The sequence below is a fragment of the Thunnus thynnus genome, chromosome 14 (genome assembly GCF_963924715.1).
Source record: "Thunnus thynnus chromosome 14, fThuThy2.1, whole genome shotgun sequence".
Taxonomy (NCBI): Eukaryota; Metazoa; Chordata; class Actinopteri; order Scombriformes; family Scombridae; genus Thunnus; species Thunnus thynnus.
Genome location: NC_089530.1, coordinates 24,691,509 through 24,715,997, shown reverse-complemented (window position 1 = coordinate 24,715,997; position 24,489 = coordinate 24,691,509). Strand labels below are relative to the sequence as shown.

At 39.6% G+C, this 24,489-nt stretch overlaps 2 protein-coding genes across 4 annotated transcripts; one reads left to right on the top strand and one right to left on the bottom strand.

Annotated features, from left to right (window-relative positions):
• Window positions 1-3,324: 3,324 nt before the first annotated feature.
• On the top strand, window positions 3,325-14,242 carry rbm45 (RNA binding motif protein 45). 3 transcript variants are annotated; one of them, XM_067610679.1, is made up of 11 exons: window positions 3,325-3,656; window positions 4,464-4,586; window positions 4,817-4,943; window positions 5,118-5,192; window positions 6,200-6,370; window positions 6,803-6,932; window positions 7,384-7,477; window positions 7,710-7,867; window positions 8,243-8,318; window positions 8,598-8,736; window positions 10,205-10,994. In XM_067610679.1, the coding sequence occupies exons 1-10, from the start codon at window positions 3,381-3,383 to the stop codon at window positions 8,712-8,714; spliced, it is 1,347 nt and encodes a 448-aa protein (XP_067466780.1). In that variant the 5' UTR covers window positions 3,325-3,380; the 3' UTR covers window positions 8,715-8,736; window positions 10,205-10,994. The 3 variants fall into 3 exon arrangements, with proteins under 3 accessions (XP_067466780.1, XP_067466779.1, XP_067466778.1); XM_067610678.1 differs by lacking the exon at window positions 10,205-10,994 and adding an exon at window positions 14,036-14,242 and having other exon boundaries at window positions 3,326-3,656; window positions 5,118-5,243; XM_067610677.1 differs by having other exon boundaries at window positions 3,326-3,656; window positions 5,118-5,243.
• zc3h15 (zinc finger CCCH-type containing 15) lies at window positions 11,652-20,808 on the bottom strand. Its single transcript, XM_067610680.1, has 11 exons — window positions 20,593-20,808; window positions 17,758-17,859; window positions 17,367-17,469; window positions 17,112-17,264; window positions 15,541-15,632; window positions 14,716-14,898; window positions 14,007-14,087; window positions 13,834-13,899; window positions 13,642-13,752; window positions 13,061-13,196; window positions 11,652-12,815 (listed from the first exon to the last, which is right to left on the bottom strand). The coding sequence occupies exons 1-11, from the start codon at window positions 20,665-20,667 to the stop codon at window positions 12,625-12,627; spliced, it is 1,293 nt and encodes a 430-aa protein (XP_067466781.1). The 5' UTR covers window positions 20,668-20,808; the 3' UTR covers window positions 11,652-12,624.
• Between the last annotated feature and the right edge of the window lie 3,681 nt (window positions 20,809-24,489).

Here is a 24,489-nt window from a genome sequence, read left to right as displayed (position 1 = left end):
GGCGATTTCCTCTTAATCGTGACGTACTCCCATCCAGTCTCATTTCTACAAAGAGATGTGTCCTCTCCTGATATTCAAATCTTATAGTTGTTAACTTGTTTTAACGTAAAGTGTTTGTTTTCCAGGATGAAAGGCACATATACACACTGACAACCTTTCATACCTCAAATATCAATTATAAAAGGTCACCGGTTATTTGTTCGCTACGTAGGAAAGGAGACAAGGATCCAAGGAAGTGAGGCGAAGAGTCTGTTTTGGTACTGCCCCGCATCTGGTCGCATTCCCTAGCATCCACACTGGGACAAAAAGCACCTGCTGGAGTAGCCTTATAAGGAAATACATACCTACATCAAATGTACATTTCTTTACTATTATTGTAGATAACATCATTTTAGCTGTACAGAAACTTTCAATTATATTCCAGTTCCAACAAAATACCCCTTTAAGTTGGGGTCTTTGTGTTTTGGATATAACTGTTGGCATAAAACATTTAAACTTTTTAAATGGGTGGGTAAATTATCCTTAATATGAATGGGATGGTCAAGTCAGCAGAGACATTCATTCACATTTCACAAACAATAACTTCAGACAACTAGCATTCAGGCCTAACTGTAACTAGCCTTTAAAAACAGGCAGAGGGAATATTTTAACTATAGTCTATCTTATAGTAGTTCAATAATACTAAATGTGAAGTAGTACTTTAGTAATAGTAAAGTAAAAGTTCGTACATAAAGCATTTCACCTAGAGTAGATGTCTCAATGTACTAACATAAAAATACATTAGGAGGACTTGAAATAAAGACATAATATAAGAGATTGAATTCAATAAAAATAAACAAATGCAAGTCTACACAGGAATGTCTTTAGCTGCTCCTTAAAGTTGACAACACAAACTCAAAGGCACCTTCAGTTTTCAAGTTCAACCGGGGTGACTTGGTAGATTTTTTTGTACTACCATAACTCTTAATTCTGCTAAGTACCGTAGAGTAATAAATAGACTTTGCTTCACAATCTGTTACTGTCATTTTCTTAATGCAGTTGCAGATTGTTGGCAAAAAAATTTTAAAAATTGTATCAACTAGACATTGAACATGCTGGCAGTGAATGGGAAGGGAAGGGAAGGAAGTTTGTCCTTAACAGGGTCATTCAACAGGCAAATTCGAGGTGAACTGCGCCTCTCCTGGAAAGTGGACAAGATCAGGCGGCAGCAGCAGGGGGCGGTGACAAAAAACTGCAGTCAAGTCAGACAGTTTCCTGCAGCTTTCAAAGAACATACAGGAAGTCACAGAAACAGTTACATCCTGTTAGATATGATCCTGACTTAATAAAATGTTCTCAGATCAATCTACTCAAGCTTGTATCCACTCAGTCACAGTGTTCTGTATGATAGTTATAGACATATGAAAATGACCTTGTGAAAATCAAAGCAGTGTTTATTCTGTAATCTCCAATATTATTAATTTACATAGAAATTCAACCGATAGCAGGTGGACCACTACCTGGTGCTTAACATGCTGACCATAAATCAAATGACTGGTCAAACTCATTCAAATCTCTTTTCAGAGATTTTTATTCAATGTAATTCTGTTTATCTTGTCTTGAGTTTTTGGGAGATGTCTCGGTTTAAGCTTTTAGATTCCTGCCTCTCCTGCAAAAATGTGTATTTACTTTAAATCAATGTGTGCAGGTTTGTTTTTGTAATATATATGTGAATGACTCTGGGTACATATCAAATCTTTAAATATTTTATTAAAAATGTATTTTGTAATGATCAAACAAATAAAGGAATAAAGTAAAAACACCAATCAATACTCAAAATGCAAGAGAACAGGAGCAGAAATAGACATTAAATCATGTATCTATCAAATATTTAGACCGTCAGACTTCACATCTGTACAGAGGAGAATCTTCATGTCACACTTGTTACCAAACGTTTTATGTTTATAATTACATAATGTTCATATTTATCTGTCTGTCAAGCCTATAACCTGTTTGGTGTACACACACACACACACACACACACACACACACACACACACACACACACACACAGCATATGGTGGCATATATATAGAAAATTCCTGAGACCCCCACCACCCACTACTCGACATACCAGTCACAAGCCTGTGATGCCGTATGATCAGCTGACAGTTTTATGGATGTATTACGTGAGTCTGTGACGTACTATAATTTACATATAACCTACTATACGTCATAGGCGGCGGGTGAGGCTGTCCGACCCTAATAGGCTACATTACCCACCGCCCCTGCGATACATATTTATTTACTTTTAATAAATAAAATACATTTTGTTATTTTATACATACTCAATTCATATATTTAATCGTTGGCACAGACGTAGCCTACATTATATTACTTAAATATTATTAGGCTATTATATTAAACACAATTTTTCTACGGTAACCTACTGTAAAATATCATGCAACAGGCCTAGACAGCCCACTGTTCAGATATTCAGGTGAATTTTTTTTTTTTAATGATTTTTTTTTTTTTAAATCTCAACTCTTACAAAACGTCTCTGCAGCATCCTTTTGTAACATTGATTGTGCAGCACCGGGTGGTGCCTCAGCTTTTATATCTCCTGTACAGTAGATGGCAGTAACCGCTCACTATCTACTCCACTGATACCTTCAGAGATGTGGGAATTATAACGTTCATGTGATATAATTGCCTAAACTCAATAACATCAGTGGTGGAAGAAGTACTCATATCCTTTACCTACATAAAAGTACCAATACGGCAATGTAAAAATACTTCATTACAAGCAAGTCTTGCATGACAAATCCTGCATCAGTAAAAGTGCAGTATTAACTAGTTTAGTCCAGTGGTTCCCAACCTAGGGGTGGGGCCCATTCAAAGGGTCACCAGATAAATCTGAGGGGTCGTGAGATGATTAATGGGAGAGGACAGAAGAAAAAACAAGGTTCTGATACACAAATCTGTTTTCAGTTTTTGAACTTTTTCTCTAATGATTTTTGGTGAAACATCGGATCATTTGAACATTTATTGAATTGAAACCATGTAAGAAGTTTAGAGGTAAAAGTTACTTTCCACCACTGCTAATGCAACTTTTCCTTGAAACTTATTTTGTGTTACCTCTGGAAAGTGTGTGCCAAAAGTTAAATATCTAGGCTTATGTGTGAACGACATGGCCTCTTACACAACGTATGGAGTCAAAAATAGTCAAACACTAGAAAATAAACAAATAACTAAATATTAAACACTAGAAATAGTAGCTGTTTTTTGTTTTTATTTCAGTGCTGCATGTTTTGATTAGCGAAAAAGTTCCGGACTGAAACAGGAAGTTCCGGGGAGCATTTAAAGGTAGCACCAACGGCTACAGGCAGCAGGCAGCAAAGATGGAGGAGTACCCAACAAAACAAGGCACCGAAAACCTGGATGACCCTCCCAACAGCCGGCTGTTCGTCGTCACCAGTCGGTCCATAACCGAAGATGAACTTAGGGACAGTTTCTCCGTCTTTGGGGACATCCAGGGGGTTTGGGTGGTTAAAGATAAGCAGACAAAGGAGTCAAAAGGTATCTGCTATGTGAAGTTCTCCAAGTCCTCGCAGGCCTGCCTGGCCATGGAGGAAATGCACGGCAAAGTGCTGATGGACGGCACTAAACCTATCAAGGTAACGGTTAGAGAGATGGGCTAGCTGAAACAAACGATGTAAATTTGTGGTTTACACTTTGTAAGAGACAATTTTTACCAGGAGATATGCTAATAGCTTACCAATATGCTACACAAGTGGTGTTAGCTACGTTGGAGAGCGAGTCCTGTGTTAAAGGACAGGTTCACAGTATTTCAAGTTTGTCTTAAAGCAACAGTCAGGAGCACAAATGAACATTGAATCATGTTTTTTTTGCTGTAATCGTTCCTCCTGTTCATACTGACTATTAGAAGAACCCTTCATAATGCACTTACAATATAAGTGATGGGAGACAAAATCCACAGTCCTCCTTCTGTGCAAAAATGTATTTAAAAGTTTATCTGAAGCTAATATGAAGCTTCAGCGTCCAAATGAGTCAAATCAAGTTGATATCTGTCAACATTACAGTCTTTTTAGTGTCAAAGTCACTCTTTTTGTTACTATACTTCCACCGCAGCTCAACAGGGAAACACTGTCCGAGGAAACACAAAGAGGGAATTTAGATGCTAAAAAGACTGTAAATGTGGCACATACCTACTTGAAATGACTAACTCAGACTGCTGAAGCCTCATATAAGCTTCGGATAACCTTTTTAAATGTTTTTTTGCCGCGAAGAAAACCTCTTTCACTGTTCAAATGGACACCTGACTGTTGTTTTACGACAGACGTGATCCACATTCTTCACCAACAACAGTCTCCTTTTGAATTGAATTTCTGAATGTGTTATTGTGCTGCCGTTGTTACAATTATTTCTAACATTTATTTTTCTTTGTCCGATTGGTTGTTTAGGTTTTTATCGCCCAGTCACGGTCTTCAACGAGACACAGAGACGTAGAAGATGAAGAGCTGACCAGGATCTTCGTCATGATCCCCAAAACGTTCTCAGAGGAGGATCTCAAAAACACATTCAAGGTAACTACACCCACCTCTCACTTTGTCTCATACTTTCTCTTTTATCTAAACATATACAGCGAGACAGATTAAACCTCGCAGGTACCCTAAAATACACTATACCGGCTACTATTGACATCTTTCCCCAACTAGAGACATTAAATAATGATTTATAATCTCAAATAACCAGTTTAGAAGCAAGAATAAAAATGTTTTGAACCCTGTTTGTTGCTTCTTTGTCTCTCCTTCAGGAGTATGGAGATATTGAATATTGTGTGATCATCAAGAATAAGTTCACAGGGGAAAGTAAAGGTCTGGGCTATGTGAGATACTACAAACCCTCCCAAGCCGCCGTCGCCATAGAGAACTGCGACAAAAGTAAGACTGTGCTGAACTGTGTTAATGACTCGCTATTTATAGAAGAAGTAGCAAGGAGAGACTCTAATTTCTTCACACTCATAAGTGAACTGGTATACAGTTAACAGAATGTGAGGTATGTTTCTAGCCATGATGGCTGCTTACCGCTGTGGACGTTGTTGTCGGTGTTATTAGCTTACAGGGCCATCCTTGCTGAACCTCGCACCAAGGCTTCAACAACAGAAGAGTACACCGGGGGAACAGCCAGAGGTGATTACATGAGCGGTGCTGACTCCATGAACCAGTATGCCTTCCCAATGGGTACGCAGTCGCCTGCATTTTTTGTCTTCATTTGGGATTATTATTAGAACTTTATCATGTATATTAAAGGTCACACTTGGATGTATTGTGGGACTATTCAAAATAAGTATTAGTCGCTATCATTAAAAGATACCCAGTGGTGTTTTTATGAGTAGTTTCACACTATTCACTGATCTACAGGTGGTGGTAGCGTACAAAGAAGTGCAGCAATGCGCCATCAAAGGCAGGGAAGAAGACAGCTAGCAAGTAAACACAGATATAAACAATGAAGGTTTCAGATTTAAAAAAAAAAAAAAAAAATTTGGCTTTGCAAACTTTTTACAAAGAAGGAAATGCATTTAACATGTTTGTTGGGCCTCAAAAGAAGAAGAAGAAGAACTCTACAGGATGAATCACTGTTGGTGACCCCAAAAGAATAATAACTATAATTGAAATAATTTACAGCCAAAATAGAAATTCAAGCAGCTAAGTGTTCAAGTTCAAGTGTGTTATGAAGTATTCACCATTTGCATGGGTACACAGAACAATCACATCGCAATTTGTGCGCTCATTTAAAAGAAGACCAACAAGAAGGAAAAAGGAATATTGTTGTTTTCCAACTAAGATGAAAAACTTTTTTTTTTTGCGTTACTTCTCATTCAAATCAATGGTGCACTCATAGCTGCAGTTGTTGTAGGTTTTTGTGAAGAGAAACAAACTTTGACTTTTGGGGAGAAATAAGATTCAAGATGTGAATGAGCAGGTTCAAAGTCTAACCAGCTAAGAGGATTATTTTATTTCAGTATTTCTCTCATGCAACATTAACCTTCAGAGGAAAAAAATGACTATAAAATGATGCAAATCTTGTGTAGCAAAAACTGTAGACTTTGTGGTCTTTGAAAGGAACACATTCAGGAGTCCTTTACATCATTTGTCTGTGTCTTTTTATTGATCCTGTTGTTCCTCTTTCTGTACAGCTGATCCTGGAAACTACCCAGTCATGGACTATCGCTCCGGTGACTTCACGCGCTGCCTGATGATGTCAACACGGGCTGCGCTTACCCAAGAGCAAATCTTTGCTCTGTTTGACATCATTCCTGGCATGGAGTACTGTGAGCTGCAGAGAGACGCTTACGGGATGAGCAAAGGTTAGCAGTCAAACACAAAGTATAAGAACATAATTACCTCTTTAGGGTGCTTTCACACTGAAACAGTTTGGCTTAGTTCAGACAAACTCTGGTTAGTTCAGTTCATTTAGGCGGGTGTGAAAGCTGGTGCAGCCTGGCATCACCCAGTTTTGATGATGACATCACCAAAATGTTCAATGAAAGAGTTGCCTCTTGGTTTATGTCATTTACTTTTTCACAACATGAACAAAGAGTGTGAACACGAATCAGAGCAAAACTAAAAGACAGGTTCAGACCAAAGGAAGCAAACTACAGGTGTGAAAGCTATAATATGATTAAAAAATAACAGAAAATGACTGTTACACATTTTCTGCTAATCTGTCCAACAGTTGAACATGTTTTTAATGATAGTCAACAGAGAAAAGCAGCTTATTGTTGTATTTGTGCCTCCAGGTCATGCTTTGATTCGCTACAGTAACCTCGGATCCGCTGTTTACGCCAAGGAAAAGCTAAATGGGTTTGAATACCCACCAGGCAACAGACTGGCAGTCAATTTTGTCGATGATGGAGAGGATCGCAGCAGGTACACACACACACATTTATGCATGTATATACACATCAACATTTATCTTAGTCTGCAGTATGGTAAAAAGCTTCATGTCTTTTTTAAAGTGAATATATTAACATGCATTAATGAAGAAATTGGGACCAAAAGCAGGTCTAGTTGGAGTCAACTAAATGTCACTGACTGTACACTTTTATAAAGTCTTTGTGACACAGATTGACTTCTTATTTGCTAGCATGCAGTACAAATGTTGAGTAAAAGTGTCTTAAAAATGCTAAAATAAAAATCTAGGGACACAAACAGTTTCTGCTCAGTGTTGTACACAGAAGTACTGCATTCTGTATCTGACACTAGAGATTAGATGTGTAAGTGAGAGACTCTATTTCTGTCCGTATCACTTCTAGTCTCACTATGAACCATCGATAAACACATTTAAACAGTCAGTGTGTTTGGTTTTTTGTGTGTGTAGTCCTGTAGGTCGAATGGCCATGCAGTTTGTAGCAGCCCAGATGATGTCTGCAGTGTGGAACGGACCGTCCACCAGCCAAGTAATGAAACCTCCTGTAAGTTCTCACATAAATATATAGCACGTTAAATCAATGCCTGATTGACAAACTTGTATTACACTAGCCTACTTCCTGCACATTTCTCCTGCATTTAAGACATTTATTGAACCAGTATTGAAGCGACCAAAAACACTGGATGTGAAGATTAAGAAAAACCTGCAAAAAGTCTTATTTGCACACTGATCACCGTACCGTGAAAACATTAAAAATGTTTGTTTGTATCTTCCAGGGTTACCCGACTGTCTCCTCAATTTCTCGGATTCAGACAGACGTCAACCTGCCTCCTCTGAAGAAGCTCGCGCCACCCGACAGCAAGGCAAAGGAGCGCTTGTTCGTCGTGTTCAGCCCCTCCCCGCTGCCTATGGATGTGCTAGAGGATGTGTTCTGGTAAATGACCCATGCAGTGACTCATAATTGTACTTAATAATAATAATAATAATAATAATAACACAGTGAAAATGTGCTGATGAGTTAAATATACACGCTGTATAATATATATATGTCACATAATACATAAAACAATGGCCAAATGGTAAGACTGATCGTCCATTAGCCGGGAGGTGAAGGGTTCATTCAATCATGACTCTAAGTTCAGTCTCTGCGAATCGTTCTGGATGAGAACATCCAGCTAAGTGCTCTTAAATGAGAATGTAATGCTGCTATCACAGTAATGCTCCAGAGAATCAGCATTAACAAATGTTTCTGCTGCACGTTAAATGTTTCTTTCTTCCTACTGTGTCTCCTCTCTGTCTGCCTCTTTAGTCGCTTCGGTTCCCTTATTGAAGTCCATCTGGTTCCAGGGAGGAAGGTCGGATACATGAAGTACTCAGACAAACAGGTGAGACTCTGAACTGATGGGAAACGTCCTGGATACTGAAGGAAAAGAAGTTGAAAACATAGGAAATGGAAGAGAAAAGGGTGACACATGATGTGATTTGGTGTGTCTGAGTAAATACAGTGTGGAGGGAGACAGTGGAGCAGGCTGAGCGAGTGTCAAACCTAGTCTTCCTCCCTAAATAAAGCTGCCTCTTCATCATCCCTCTGTATGCTCGTCTCTCGTCTCTCTCTCTCTCTCTCTCTCTCTCTCTCTCTCTCTCTCTCTCTCTCTCTCTCTCAGTGTGCAGACGAGGCCATGGCGGCACTCCACGGTCGGATCGTCAACGGGGTAAAGATGAAGGTGATGCTGGCCGATCCTCCCAGAGAGGAATCTCACAAACGTCCCCGTACCTACTAGGAGCGTGTGACGGAGATGACCGGTAAGTGCCGCGTTTCCTCCTGCAGGGAATAATCTGAATAATTAACCAGACGTTTCGTTCTCAAGCATTTGTCAATTCGCACAAGCACACAGAGAGCAGAGAAGGCACATTTCTGCAACACCAGTTTGTGTCAGGTAGAAGCGCTGACTGAGGAACCGGTAAAGAATTTGTTAACAAACATCAAAAAGTCTGCAGTTCATTTGACATGTTGTACAAACTAATTCGCTGTCTGTGACACAGTCAAAGGAGACTGTTTGAATTTATCCTGCTGTACAATCAAGCGACACCTCACTGCAACCGTGTGATGATAGAAACGCAGTGGAATATGCATAATTTAAAAATAAAAACATCTTCTCTCCATCTAAACCAGTTTCAGTTAAAGAAAACTAAATCTAACCCAAAATAAACCCCCCCTATCTAACTGTATCTGAAGGACGCACTTACTATGACTAACATATAACATACTGCTTTGCATCGTCTGCTGGTGTCACATATAAATAATACATAAAGCCAGGTATTGCTTTGGAGCAAAAGCAGACAGTCGGTGCACTGCGGAGGGCCAGGAGTCTGCAAGTTTCAGTTCCAGTGAGACTCCCACCAGATTATTACAGATATTACTTCTAGATAAGATAAGATATACTTTTAATGCCCCTGTAGGGAAATTTAGTTCTGGACTCCGTCCTGCGGTTCCACAGAAGATAAAATAAAATCATACATACTGCATAGCATCTTAACAGTCCATGGCTTCCATACACATGCACGGTTTGCCTGTACACATACACACACCTACTGATAATGGCGACATATTGCATAACCCTCATGGCCAACATCTACATTACATGTTCAACCTGCTCTTGGGAACTTTGACTCTGCTAGAAGGTAAGAGCTGGAGCTCTGAGTGGAGAACATACATATCTTATAATACTCTCTAATCCTTCATGGTGAAATAGTAGCGTGAACTTCTGCTCAACTCCATAGACCTTAAGTTTATGTATAATATACGTCCACTGGACCCTCCAGCTGAGTGTATCGGAGTCTTCCTCTTGGCTGAAAGAACATGCAGACTCGTGACCCTCCGTTTGTAAAAATGCACCGCATCAATGTCTGCTCAGGGACGACGGACACGAGCATGTCTGAGAGCTGAACAGTACCGTTGACACTCTACAACTGTAACCCCACTATTCCTCTTTCATTACAGGGTGTAAGACGTACATTATGATGCGCTTTCAGCACACAAAATACGAAGCCTGTCATAAACTTTCTAAAATAATGTCATTCCTCAGTGAAAATTGCTTTATTTGCATTTGCAGTAGACAGTGTGTGGGAGTTCTTCCCTCTTCATACACCTGTGACTGTGTACTCACTGTTTTTTTTAATGACAGCTCTAGCTTGTTTGTCTGTCGTAAAGATGTCAACAAGTTTCTGTTTTCTGTTCTCGTGAATAACTCTTGAGCTTCTTGTTCCCCAGGCGACTGTTGTCATGACACAATGACACCTGACCTGACCGACCGACAGACATCAAGACCTTCTCCCCGACCTCTGACACGACCTTTTGACAACTGTCTGACCTTACTTCTGGTCAGAGACCTTGCTGTGACCCACTGATTTTAAACATGTGCACCATAGCATCCACTACTGAAGTTGAACCTCATATATACAGTCTGTGAACAGTTAAGTCCATGTATGTATAGTTGTGGTCAGTGTCATGTTTTTATGCTTTTTTTTTTTTTTTTAAGTGCATAATTTCAACTTTGACACTGCTTTTGGTTCTTGTCAGTAGCACCACATGATTAACAGACTACTGTATTTTAAGTTAAAAAAAGCCACGTTACATGTAGTTTGGGTGGTTGGCAGCGTTTTCGTATTGTGGGCAGGAGGCTGCTGCCTGTTGATAAGCTGAACATTTAGATTCCTCAAGCTGGATCTAGACGGTTTCTTTTTTAATTTTTTTTTTTAGTTCTGATCTGGCTCTTTCTATTTTCTCTCATATGGTATGCCTTGTAATCCAATGTTGAGCTCAGATCAAAGGTGTTTATCAGACTGACTGTGAGCTTTTTTTTTTTTTTTTTTTTTTTTGTCTCGGTAAAAATAAAAATGGATTCAACACACTGTTCAGCTTGTATTGTCTTGTATTTTGTAGCATCCTGATGAGTGACAGGACTGTTGTCCATTTTAAAAAACACAAACACACATTTCTATGATTTGAAATGTCAAAGATAATAACTGTTAGAGCACCTTGTACCGTTATCTGGTCTGCTCGATCACCTGAACGCTCCCCGAACGACTTAAAATGAATTTCTGATTATTTTCCTGCTGCACCTAAATTTATCATTTCTTGTTTTGCTTTCATCTCTTGATGATGTGTGTTTCGCTTATTTTTAGTGGTGAACAACAAATCACTTTTCATTTTGTATTACTGGGATAAAAGCCTGTAAGATGTAGAGTTGATCAGACGCATAACAAGCTGCCTATTAAATTACATTGATGCCATTTTTAAGCAAGTAAGCAGCAATGTGCAGCTGAGTCAGATCAGTGACAGCAAACTACAGATAGAAGAGACTGGAGCACACTGGTTTGCAGCCTTTTAATGGTGCAAACAGACATTTTGACAGCAACAGTAGTGTTGAAACATGAGTGTGTTCGCATTAAAACATGCAAATGAATCAGTGAAGAGAAAATTCATGTCACACTCTGGTAGCTTCTGAGGGACGAGAGGATGGATTGTGGGCATATAAAAAATGAATACTGGACTATTATTAAATGGTTCAGTTTGTGTTATTGGGATCAGCTGCATAATGTGTTTAGCCTGCATAGACTATCATGATAAACAACCTTTAAAACATAAAGAGCAGAAAAATGTGTACAGTTACAAATATAACCTGGCACTCGGCATCATCCAAGAAGAAGACACACAATGGATGCACAGTAATATTTTATTTCTCCTGGAGGCATCTCATGAGAATGTTATTTACAATACTGGGCTGGCAATGGGATTATTTGGTTTCCCTGCTGGGGCTTAATAATAGCGCTAATCTGGTCTCAGAAATAGGGCCAACATTTCAGAAGCTAACTCTTCTTTTTTAGAAAGTTCCATGAATTTACCATTAAACACAAGAATAGGGCTTTAACTTCAGCTGAATACAACAATTTTTCACTAGAATTTGACAAGAAAAAGTGCGAAGGCCGTTAAACAATTTGACTTTGATTTTGGTGAGAACCGGTGAAGCTCTGAACAGACTGAATTTCTTACAACAGAATCACTCCTGTTCATTTCCTGCTTTGTAAAAACCTCCATTTACATTTTCCTCAAACATCCACCAATAATAATCACTTTATTGAAACCTTTTCCCACAGTACAATCTTTTTAAGTACAGTGCTTTCATTTTCAAGCTCTTGTAACGTGTCACTCTGCAAATCACTATATTCAATATTTGACTGTGATTGGGTAGAAAAGCACTTTAAGCCTAATTTATTCCTAAATAAAATTTGTTCCAACGTAAATCCAGCGAGCTCGTCGAGCAACAGAAAGTGCACAACAGCAGCCAAAGTCTTTTTAAATGGAAATTCAGACGAGCAACATTCATGTGGAGTTGGCCCTGGTAAACCCTATTTGGCCCTGCTGAGGAAATCTGACACCCAATGGAGACAACCTGAAGACACGGTGGGGGGGTGTGAGAGAGGAGCGATACAGAAAACAGAGGGGGCAGAGACAGGCAGTGATGTCATTATATAGTCAGGCTTTATTACTGGAGTCTCTGTCATTTTAAAATCATTCAAACATCGGGTGTCTTTGTTGTTTAGCTCCATGCATCCATCAGTCCATCCTTAAGTCACTTTAGTCCGTCCTAGCTTCCATCTCCGGCTCCCTCCCTTCTCACGCGCTCCCTCTCAGTCTTCCAGTGCCAGTGTGTTGAGTTCCTCGTCCAGTTCCTCTAGATCTTCTCCCGTGAACAGGTTTTCGTCCACCGGGACCTCCTCTTCCTCTTCGCCGTCCTCCCCGCCTCCCTCGGCGCCCGACAGCCCGTTGGCCTCGGCGCTGCCGCCGCTGCCGCCGCCACAAGCTCCGTTTGACTGTTCCTCTGCAGACAGGGCGAAGAGAGGGAATAGAGAAGAAGATGGAAGAAGCAGGAAAGAAGAAAAATACAGAGACAGACAGGAAGAGGTTTTTTTTTTTTAAATTATGTTTCATGTAATTTTTCGTCTTTTAAGTGATGATTTGAAGATGATGTATTAGATAATTACTGATAGTTGTAGAACTGACTGACAGGCACTGAGGAGGTAATGAGGCAGAAATCACGTTTTGTAATCAGTGAGTTTTTCTTACCGTTGTCCTCTCCCGTCGGCTGAGTCTTATTCCTTGAAGTGAAACGGTCCGTGGACGCTACGGTAATGCCTGTGTTGTCGACCTCTTGTGGAACAAAGCGGGATAAGTCTATGTCCTGGATCTCTGTAGTATCGATCTGAAATGAAAATGGAACACGTCATGATTTAGAGAAGATTGATTATCCATCTCTAAATTTCTTTATTTATTAGAAAATTAGTAGTTTGGTTTATGAAACATCAGAAAATGTTGATCACTGTTTCCCAGTGTCTTCTCCTCTTCTGACCAAAACAAGCAGCTCTAATTTATAATGTTTCTTTTCTGCAGATACTGTATATCAATGGTGCAAACTATATTAGCCACCAACTGAAGTGGTGCACAAATACTGTTTTGAGACATCTCACTTCCAGTGACTGTGGAGCACAAATCAATAGGAAGTCAGACAAAGCCAAACTAAATAACCATTGAGGACGAGGAGAAGCGTCGTCTCAGAAGGCAGGGAGTCTCCCTCTAACAGTGTCCAACATATTCAGCGAGTGTGTGCCACAAATACACTAGAAAAGTGTTGATAATTTCATGATTACCTCTTCCTCTTCGTCTTCATCTTCTTTGTTGGCATATCGAGTGTCATCAGCCTCGTCGTCGTCGTCGTTGACCAGCTCTGGACGGAACTCAAACACCTCACGGCCGCTCACCTACAGACACGAGCGATTTCATTTAATCATGTTTTACTCTGGAAACGCCTGCTTCAGCATCACTTTTGGAGCCAAACTCACCACTAGCGATTTTCCAGCCTTAAAGTCAGCCTTCTTCTTCTCCATCTCCTCTCTCGCTTTATCCACCTGTTAAACCAACAGCAGCCAGTTAGTCATGATAAAAACTTATGTGACAATGTCCTGAATATAAAAAAAAATCTGGTAATGCAGATGTTAATAGAACATATTCCAACCTTCTCCTGCCTTTTCCTCTTCTTCCAAGCCAGGAAAGTCTCCAGGGTGATCCGAGTCACGTTGATACCCAGAGCTGCACGCTAGGAGAGAGCCAGAGAGATGTCAGGACATGGAGAGACAAGAGAGCTTCCAGGGTAAAATCAGTCAGAGTACTTAGAGTCAGATTGACGTCAGACCTCGTCTGGCAGCCATGTTGGAGGGTTCTCGTCTTTTAGGCGAAAAAATCTGACATCTGGTTACATTTGGTAACATCTAACTGGTCCCTATCAGATTAGATTTATTTGTTGTTTTTGACTGATCAATGATCTTTCTTGTGTTTCTGGTCTGTCTGTATAGAACAGCGTTGTTATCAACTCATCTTCAGATTGTTTTACTGAAGTTTATCACATTATATTTTTCTGTATATTTGTAAAGCACTTTGTTTTGTGTTTTTAAAAGTGCAAAAGAAATAAAGTCACTTACTTGATAAATACTAGTACCGATGTCTCTAGTCAGCTAAAAACTTAATTAAGTCAAATACTATCAGTAACTGTTACACTGCCCACTAGAAACCTGGAGCTTTCTGAGGCAACAGCTAACCTGCGTTAATGAATTAATGTACACAAACCCCCCTCCTGTAATCATTTGTGCACACCCCCAGTTCTCCACGGACCTCCATGATGTCACCCGTATCTCTGAACTGCCCGTCGTTAAAGCGTCCATCCTTACCTCACTCTCTATCAGTTCCTCCAACGAGATCTCCTCCTCTTTCTCCTCCTTCTTCTTGTCTTTTTTCAGTACAAAGCCGGGCGGCAGGGCGTGCCGGTACATGCAGTTATCGCCCCCTCCTGGACACACCCAGAACCAGCCGTATTTATTATTCTCTATGGCCTCCAGGAAGTACTTACACACCTGCAGAAGACAAAAACAGTAGTTAACCTTTAGAAGGGGAAGAGAAAACAGACAGACAGCATCTTCTATTGTTACTTTATTGAACAGGCTGAATCTTAACTTTAACTGACTGGGTCCATATGGTTGGTAATTCAACTGAATCCATCCCTGATGGAAACTCCTAACCGCTTCTGACATTTTAAATGACCCTAATCTGAGTGTTTTCTGAGGCTTCGCAGGTGACCAAGTTAATGGCCAGTTAGGCTTTAATTCTCTGGACTCTGGCCCGACTGTGGATGCCGCCAGCAATAACAGGACATCACAGGTCAGAGATTTGTGTAATGATTCATCTAATCTTGTACCCCCCGCCATCGCCCAACCCTATTTCACAGTCGCTCTTATAGAATTTGTTGTGCTTCCTTTTTCCCCCTTTTCTAATCTGAAGCCTCATCTCCACACTTCCTGAACACCATATTTATCTTTCATCTCATTTCCTTCTCTGTCTTCATGTCTGTAACATGATTTAATTTTTCCATTTACAATTTCAATCACAACAGTCAGATTACAATTTTTCCATCAAATGAAAATGATAAATGCTGTTTCCCTCCATTCATCTACCTCTTCATCTTTCCCAACTTCATTCATTGATCAGAACAGACTTACGATCTGTGTTTTGGCTTTCTTCTTCTCGGCCTCTCCGTGTTTTTTGTTGACCACTTCCTCCAGTTTCTTCTCATCCCAGTTCTCCATAGTGTCTTAACAGAAACACAACAGACCTCATGTTAATCACAGGTCACAGAAGTGAGCAGTTCAGACAGTGTTGTTCAACAAATTTTACAAAAAAACAATAAAAATACAGCTGCAAGCGGCGATTTACGGGTTTAAACCTTTTTGTGCTCAACAGAGGGAAGCAACTCGCCAAAATTACATTTCAGATTCAGGCTTCACAAAGGTGAGCAAAGTCACTTCAGCTAGTTTAATTCTGTTTAAAGAAGTAGTGAGACCAATCACACACTTGTTTCATCATCACAAAGCCTGCAGCATTTCAATAACTGCACACTCACAGTTCCACCATTCGTCCTCCCTTTATTGGATGTGAATGAAACTGTGTGTGTGTGTTCAGGATGATCGTGCAGAATGTCTTCAGTGAGTTTAATCAGGATTGAGTTATGTTAGTTAGGTAGTAACATGTGATAGGCCATGCTCACGTGCACCAATCAACAAGGCACTTCAGATTTTGGTTAATACCAGAGCATGCATGCCAATTATGGTGAAGTTCTGAAGTTCTGTTTGTGACGCCACCTATAGGTTGGGCTCAAAATCCTTTAACAGACCTATTGCCAACCATGGACTGAAGTTATGTACAAGATTTATGATGATTGGACAAATGGTGAATGAGTTATGGCCAATATTCTCTGAGCACCACCCAAAGATATTGTGGTTGATGGCGGCCATGTTTTTGGACCAAGTATACCACATTTGGTGTTGATTGAGTCAAAATCCAAAAAGTAGATGTCACATTACTGTTTTTCACGTTATGCAAATTAGCAAAAAAATCCATCATGGCGCACTTTTATAGTCCAAGAGTCTTTTTTGTGCGTGGTCTTTGCAAGATTGAATTTTTGGGCTTTAATTACAGCGTCACCATCTGGCCGATTGGGCTCATATTTCTTGGGAAGCACATGCACATCATTTCCAGTTATTGGGCCAAGTTTCAAGGTTTTTGCTCATTCCAGCTCACAGCAATTTGAGCCGCCGCAGAATAAAACAATAATAACAATAACAATAATAATAATAATAAACCAGCACAAACACAGAAGGGTTCTACTCCTTCGGGGTTCGAACCCTAATAAACAAAAGTTTCCTTGATGTTTACAGGAACGACTGTTGTTCAAGTGGTTTATTAAGTTTGAGATGTTATGAGCTCTGTCTCATGTAACTAAGGCTTTACTATCATTTCAAATAACAAGTTTCTTTTCATTAATATCAACAGAAATACAACATCGTATAATGACAGAGCCACCATTAAGTATGCTTATGATTCATGCTATTGTAATATTAAATGGTGAGCCATTCCCAAAACTGCTGACATTTTTATAAGATAGCCTACTTATTCATTTATTTCAGCCATCGAGGGGCCATTATATCAATTGTTACAATTTTTCTAAACTTACAATCATGAGGAAATCTCTCAGCTGTATGACATAACAATATAAATGTCACAACGCACTAACCTTTCTCCAGGTCTTCATCTCTTTCATCCACGTAGACGCTTCTCTTCTCACATTTCCGCTCCATAGACAAGTCATGGCTGAACTTGCACTTGTCACCTTTAGTACACTGGCCCTGCTTGAAGAACGCACACAGCACTGACTTCGGGTCGACACCTACGGAGAGAGAAGAGTGAATAATTATAGACATGAACAACTGAAATAAAAGATTAGCAAGATTAAAAAATAGTTCATCTTTCTTGATTGTGTGTTATTTACCTTTGCTGACTTTCTGGGCAGCAACTACAGGTTTGAACAGCTCATTCAGTTCATCCAACTCTTTCTTCTTATCAGACTTCTTGTTGGTCTTATCTGCCTCAGTCTGGGCAATTAAAAAAAACACACAAAGATAGAAGATATATTTAAAAACTATTTGATCTTCTATGAGTGGCAAATGTTTCCGATCCTTAGCGGTATCTCCACCGTGCAGACAGGTGACCACAAACACCTGACAGATAGTACGCTCAACTCTAGTTAACATTCAATCGTCTTTTTCTTTTTTTTTTTTTAACAGCTGACATTTAAAATTATTAGGAGAAGAATTCAGACAATTCAAGCATAAGATAGTGAGAGGTATGAGAAGATGGAGAAAGAGGAGTTTCTTCCTCACCTGTCTGGCACTTTGTTGTCCATATTTGACTTGGTGAGTAACGTTCTTGATGAACTTCTGTTGTTTGGCTCCTTTCTTGTTCTTCAAGCCAAATGTCTTGTCCTGGGAAAAAAAAAACAAAAACATGTCAATGTATCAGCACAGAGCTTAACACACAGTGTGGTTTTGGGCTGTCCCAGATGAAAGCTGACGATCATGTCAGAAACGTGGGGAAATCTTTGGCTGTTATTAATCCAGAACAATGTTTCTACATTACACTGAGAGACACATGAGAGCTTTGGTGACAGACACAAACGGCGTCAAAGTTCTCACAAGGTGACTGCAAGTCTACAAGCAAATACAGGAAGACAGTAGGGCTGCAACTAACAATTATTTTCATTGTCTATTAATCCATCAGTTATTTTCTTGATTAATCGATTTGTCGTTTGGTCTATAAAATGTCCAAAATGGTGAAAACGTCCTCAAATGTCTTCTTTTTACCTCAACCATAACTGACCAGTCCATAACCCACAGATACTCAGTTTATTTTATTTAGTCAAAGAAGACTAAATAAACCAGAAAACTTTCACATTTAAGAAGCTTTTTTGTCAAATGACTCAAAACGATTGATTATAAAAATAGTTGGCGATTAATTTTCCCTTTGTTGACCGCTTGTTGCAGCTCTTGAATACAGAATAAAAATGGCAAAACACACAGGCTGATGCAACACTGTCATTACTGAATGAAGTTAAAAAAAAACAAACTGTAACCTGCTTCAAAGTTGACATTGTTCAGATGCCATTATAAACAGATTATGGTTTTATTAGACCCATTTTGCACAACGTGACATGCTGTTATCATACAGTGTGTCGGGGCCTCTAGTAGGATGACTCAGTTATTTTACCACCAACATGGTGACACGTTGGAGGTTACAAAGAGATTTCAGGTAAAACTGCATTTGATTTGAGCTTTTTAAAGCTCCAATACTTTTCTGGGTAATATGAGCAAAAAAAAAAACAACAACCCTGCAAGTAGCATTCATTACATCTCATTGCTATAATCTGTCAACTCTTAAGATGGCAACAACAACAAATACTGGGTCAACAACAATCTGTTCCAGCAATTGTTTAAGTCTTTAAGAGGAGGCAGAGCTATAATCAGTCAAGTGTTTTCCTGTTTGACTTGTCAGGAAACACTGCGCTGACAATTATCCAAGAGGAGCTGTTTTGAAATTCAGAATATATTTACACACACTGCACAAATTATGTGATGAAATTTACTTGCACTTCTAGATTAACACAGTTGTTGAAATTGAAAGTTATGACTGGCGTTATTCTTTGTTTTTCTTATTGTCAACAAAATCCCTGCTGAGACTATAACCATCAATGTGTGTTAGTCTGTCTCTCAAAACTTTCTGACCTCCCTTAACTGTCTGTGGTACGAAGCACCAAGGCCACTGGTTCCCACAGATTTAAGGACAGGGTCACAATTTTTCAAATCTATATTGAAACAATGGTCAGGTGCCCGTCCAAATGAGTCAAATCAAGTAGATATCTTTCAACTTTACAGTGTTTTTAGTCCTCTTTTTGTTACTATACTTCCACTACAGCTTAACAGGGAAACACTGTCCGAGGAAACAAAGAGGGAATTTGATGCTAAAAAGACTGTAAATGTGGCAGATATCCTCTTGATCTGACTAACTCAGACTGCTGAGGCCTCATATAAGCTTCAGATCAACTTTTAAACGTGTTTTTGCACAAAATGACTGTGTGGACACACTGTGGATTTTGGCCTCCATCACTTACATTTAAAGCACATTTGAAGGGGATCTTTTTATAGCCAGTATAAATAGGAGGAATTATTACAGCAAGGAAAACCTCTTTCAGTGTTCACTTTGGCACCTGACTGTTGTTTTAAAACAGACTTGAGAAATTGTGAACCTATCCTTTAAGCAACAGGCAATGAAATGTACATACAGTGTTACCACAGACCTGTTGTAAACTCAGACAAGTGAAAGATATTTTCCAACTCTGTCAGTGAGGTGACATCAAACATTCTCTTTTATGAATTGTTGCACAAGGCATCATTTGAAGTTACTACAAGTTCTTTGTAACAAGTTCAAAACATCTAACTACACAGATTATCAATCTGGTATCTTCACAAACAGTAACAGTACAATCTGTGCCTCTCTGTGCACAACAGCGGCCAACACTGACGAGCCGGTTTTGAGAGAAGGATGTGACGGCTGTTCTTATAGCTACTGGGATCAACTGTTGGTTATTAACGAGTAAAGTAGACATTAACAGCACTGCTACTTTTAATAAAACATATATTAGGTTAAGAATAACATAGAAACTTATGTATTGGCTCATATTTGGTCCTTCATCTGTCCTGTCGGGCCCGTCAGAAACAGGCCCACCGCCCGCTTATGTTTAAGGACAACCACGCTTATCATACAATACGTTATAAAAACGTTATGTTAACGCTTCTGACTTTAGCCACTGACTTTAAGGGACATATATAAACCTCACTAGTACAAGTGTGGTCACTTATTGAGGCGGCACGGCCCTGCTAGCAGCTTGTCCGCCTGCTACATGCATGTCAAAGATGAACTAAGTGGGCCTCCTAACAGCTGGCAGGCTAATGATTGAATTATAGTGATTAACGCTTTAGTTTATAAGGCAAGGACACCAAAACGAATACTGAACATTTGAGAAACGCTGACACTTTTCCAGATACCAGTGTAACTTTAGCAAACGTCAACTTGTCAGCTCCTGTGTTAGCCAGCCTACGTGTGTTACGTTAGCTCCTCAGCTAAAGCTAAACGCCGACGTGCTAACTCGTGTTTTTCTTTACCTCAATTATCTTTTCCTTTTTCTTCTCTTGAGTTTTTTTACTTCCCGCGGCCGGGGCGGGTTTCTTCGGAGGCATGTTGGCTCAGGTTTAGCCGTGTACAAAGCGCTTGTAGCGGTGTAATATTTATTTTGATGTGAGGTTTCAGTTGGGAAGCCAGCTCCACATAACCCAGTTGTTGCTAACGCGGCACAGCAACGGCGCGCTTAGGCCACATGTGAGTTGTTGATGTGCTATGACGTCATCACGCATGGCGAGCGGCATGACGGGTACTGTAGTCTACAGAGAATCAAAGTTATCTTAGTATACAGACAGACGGACAGACAGATACTTTATTAATCCCAAAGGGAAATTGAAATGTTACAGCAGCCAACAATGAGGTAAAAAAGGTAAAAGAAACAAACGCAATCTAAGGCTAAATTATATATAATAACTAAACAGACTAACTCTAATATTAAAAATAAATAGACCAAAAATAATATAATGGTCAGGTGGATATTGCTGTGGTAGTAAAGTGCATGATTGTCCATGGATGTCAGAATTGAGTGTACTAAATATTGATACCTGAATCATCTACACAATGTGTATAATAATAATAATAATAATAATAATGGATCACATTTATATAGGGCTTTATCTTGATACCCAAAGTGCTTCACAGTGAAAGGGGGGGGAAACTCACCTCAACCACCACCAATGTGTAGCGCCCACGTGAGTGACGCACAGCAGCCATTTTGCTCCAAAAGGGTCACCACACATCAGCTTGAGGTGGAGAGGGAGGGAATCATCGAGCCAACTACACTAAGGGATGATTAGGTGGCCAGATGGAGAGGGCCAGGTTGGGAACTTTGCCAGGATGCTGGGGAGCCCCCCACTCTTTGTGATGAGTGCCATGGGATCTTTAATGACCACAGTGAGTCAGGACCTCAGATTAACGTCTCATCTGAAGGACAGCATCTCCTACAGCAGTGTTCCCATCACTGCACTGGGGTGCACTGGCCCACCAACACCACTCCCAGCAGCAACTTAGTTTTTGCCCAAGAGGTCTCCCATCCAAGAGCTAACCAAGCCCGCGCCTGCATAGCCTCAGTCATTCAGCAGAAACAGGGTACATGTTGGTATGGCTGCTGACTATATACATATGATAACAAATCTACACAATGTATATACATATGATAACAATGAGTTATCCAGATAACTAAAACCCACAGTGACGTAAGAAGTATTCATTTTCATATCAATTTTGTCAGATTCTGTTTGTAAACACACAGCATTCAAAGTTGGACCCTCCTCCCTGTCTCAATGAGCAGCGAGAGATAGAGAGAGCAGCAGTGGTTGAGCAAGCTAGAGAGTGAATGAAGAGAGGAAGCAGTGCTGGTGAGAACAAAGCTGTGAATCAGAGAAATAAATGTTATTTTCTGATTGTTTCATGGCGGTTACATTCTAAAGCACATATAAACACACCCACACATCCGTACAACCCTGCAGGAAGGTGCCGCATTGCCGGATTTTGTGTGAATGCATCCTGTTGTGGCCTCTCTGCTCTGCGTGTGTGTTGCTCTGCCCGGCCCTCAGTCAAGCAGACACACAGACCTGCAGCTCCTTATACATCCATGACACAGAGACAGAGAGCAGAGCAGAGCAGAGGAGAGAGACGGAGACAACGATGTAATCTGTTTGCTACACTAAAAGTCCCGACCTCACACCTTGCAGGCTGTTATTGGCTGTGGGCTACACACCCACTGCCCAAAGATAGACGCCTAGAAACATCCTGAACACAGCAAAATAATAGGAAAATAAGAAAATACAGGCAGAGGGCAGAGTCTCTTATATTCATACACTGCCACACACTTCTAGTGATTGAGAGGGTGAGATTACTTTTGTATGAGTCTAAACATTGTTTTTTTAGAAGATCATGCATATTATACCTTTAAGTAAAAGTACTAAAACAGCAATGTAAAAATACTCCATTACAAGTAAAAGACCTGCATGAAAAATCCCACTTAAGCAAAAGTACATAAGTATTATGAGCGTGATGTAGTTAAAGTATTGCAGTAAAAGTAGTGGTTTGGTCCCTCTGACTGATATATTATTATATATGACATCATTAGATTATTAATACTGAAGCATCAGTGTTAGAGCAGCATGTTAATGTTGTAGCTGCTGGAGGTGGAGCTAGTTTCAACTACTTTATATACAGTTAGCTAGTTTAGTCCCGTGGTTCCCAACCTAGGGGTCGGGCCCCTCCAAAGGGTCACCAGATAAATCTGAGGGGCCGTGAGATGATTAATGGGAGAGGAAATAAGAAAAAACAAAGTTCTGATACACAAATCTGTTTTAAGTTTTTGGACTTTTTATCTAATCTTTTATTTTTGGTGAAATATTAAATCATTTGAACATCCCAGGACACACCAATAGAACTAATTTAAAGTCAGAATTTAAAATAATTGTTTTTTGTTTTGAGTGTGCAGTTTCTTCCCTACTGATTTTACCTCTATCAAGACAGTATTGCAAATTCTGCCTTTTCTTGTCTACTTTTTCTTCTATTTTGTTTTGTAGCATCTGCAACTTTTATTCTCTTAAACCTTTGTTTAACCAAGTAAAACTGTAACTGAATTTAAAATATCTTATTCAAGAGAGACTTGCCTAAGAAGACAGCATAAAAACAAGACTACAGCCCAGCCATGCTAAGCTGTGACACTGTACGTAACATCAGTACTTTGAGCATTGTGCTGATGCTAACAGGCATTGATATAGATTGATATGTTTACAATGGTTATTATTTTAAGTTAGGGTCTAAGCATGTTAACATTTGCTAAGTTGCCCAAAAGACAAATTACAGATGAGGCTGATATAAATGTAATCAGTTATGCAAGTATTTAGTCATAAACCAAAGTATTGGACAAATTAAAATGTTTACTTGTTGATGGTACTAAATTAAAAAAGAACCCTGGACATAACCTGTTCCAACTTCTCCCTTCTGGTAGGCGCTACACCTTCTGGTAGAGCACTATACACAAAAACAACCAGACACGAGAACAGTTTCTTCCCACACGCTGTCACTCTGATGAACAGTTAATTCAGTCACTGTGCAATAACTCTCTAACATTATAATACCCACTGTACCTACAAATTATATATATTTATTTTAGTTTAAAGAACAAAATGTGCAATAACATGAAGCCTACATATCATTCATTACTGTTAAATATATATTTGAGCAGGCTGTATATACTGTATATAACCACCTACTGTAAGTACTGTATATAAAGTAACATCACTTTTTTACCATACAATATTTATTTCAGCACTCTTTCACATCTTTGAACTATTTGTATCCTGTTTATAAAAACGGGTTACTTTTACGGGCTAGAAACCGGAGACAAATTCCTTGTATGCATAAACACACTCGGCCAATAACGTCGATTCTGATTCTGAAGTGATTACAATTAATTCTGAGGATGTGAATGTTTGTACCAAATTTCATGGAAATCCGTCCAACAGTGGTTGAGATATTTCACTATCTGAACCAGAGATGTCAACCTCATGGAGGCGCTAAAGGAAAAGTCTCCATCAGGATTCATCGACTGGGTACCATCAATGTCTGAATGGCATTTTTGTGCCAATATATCTAGTGGATGTTGAGATGTTTCACAGAATAAGTGAAAACCTGGACCTGCTGGTGGTGCTGGATTAAAAGTCAGTGATCACCGAAGTCCTCCAGGGACCATGAATGTCAACCAATGTTCATGGCAAACCTTCCATAAGTTGATGAGATATTTAAGTCTGGACTAAAGCGGCAGACTGACATTGCAATCCAAAGAGCCTCGCAGCAATTAAAACAACACAGACAACACTGATAGGCAATAATTTCACATAGAGGATAAAAGAGCATATAGA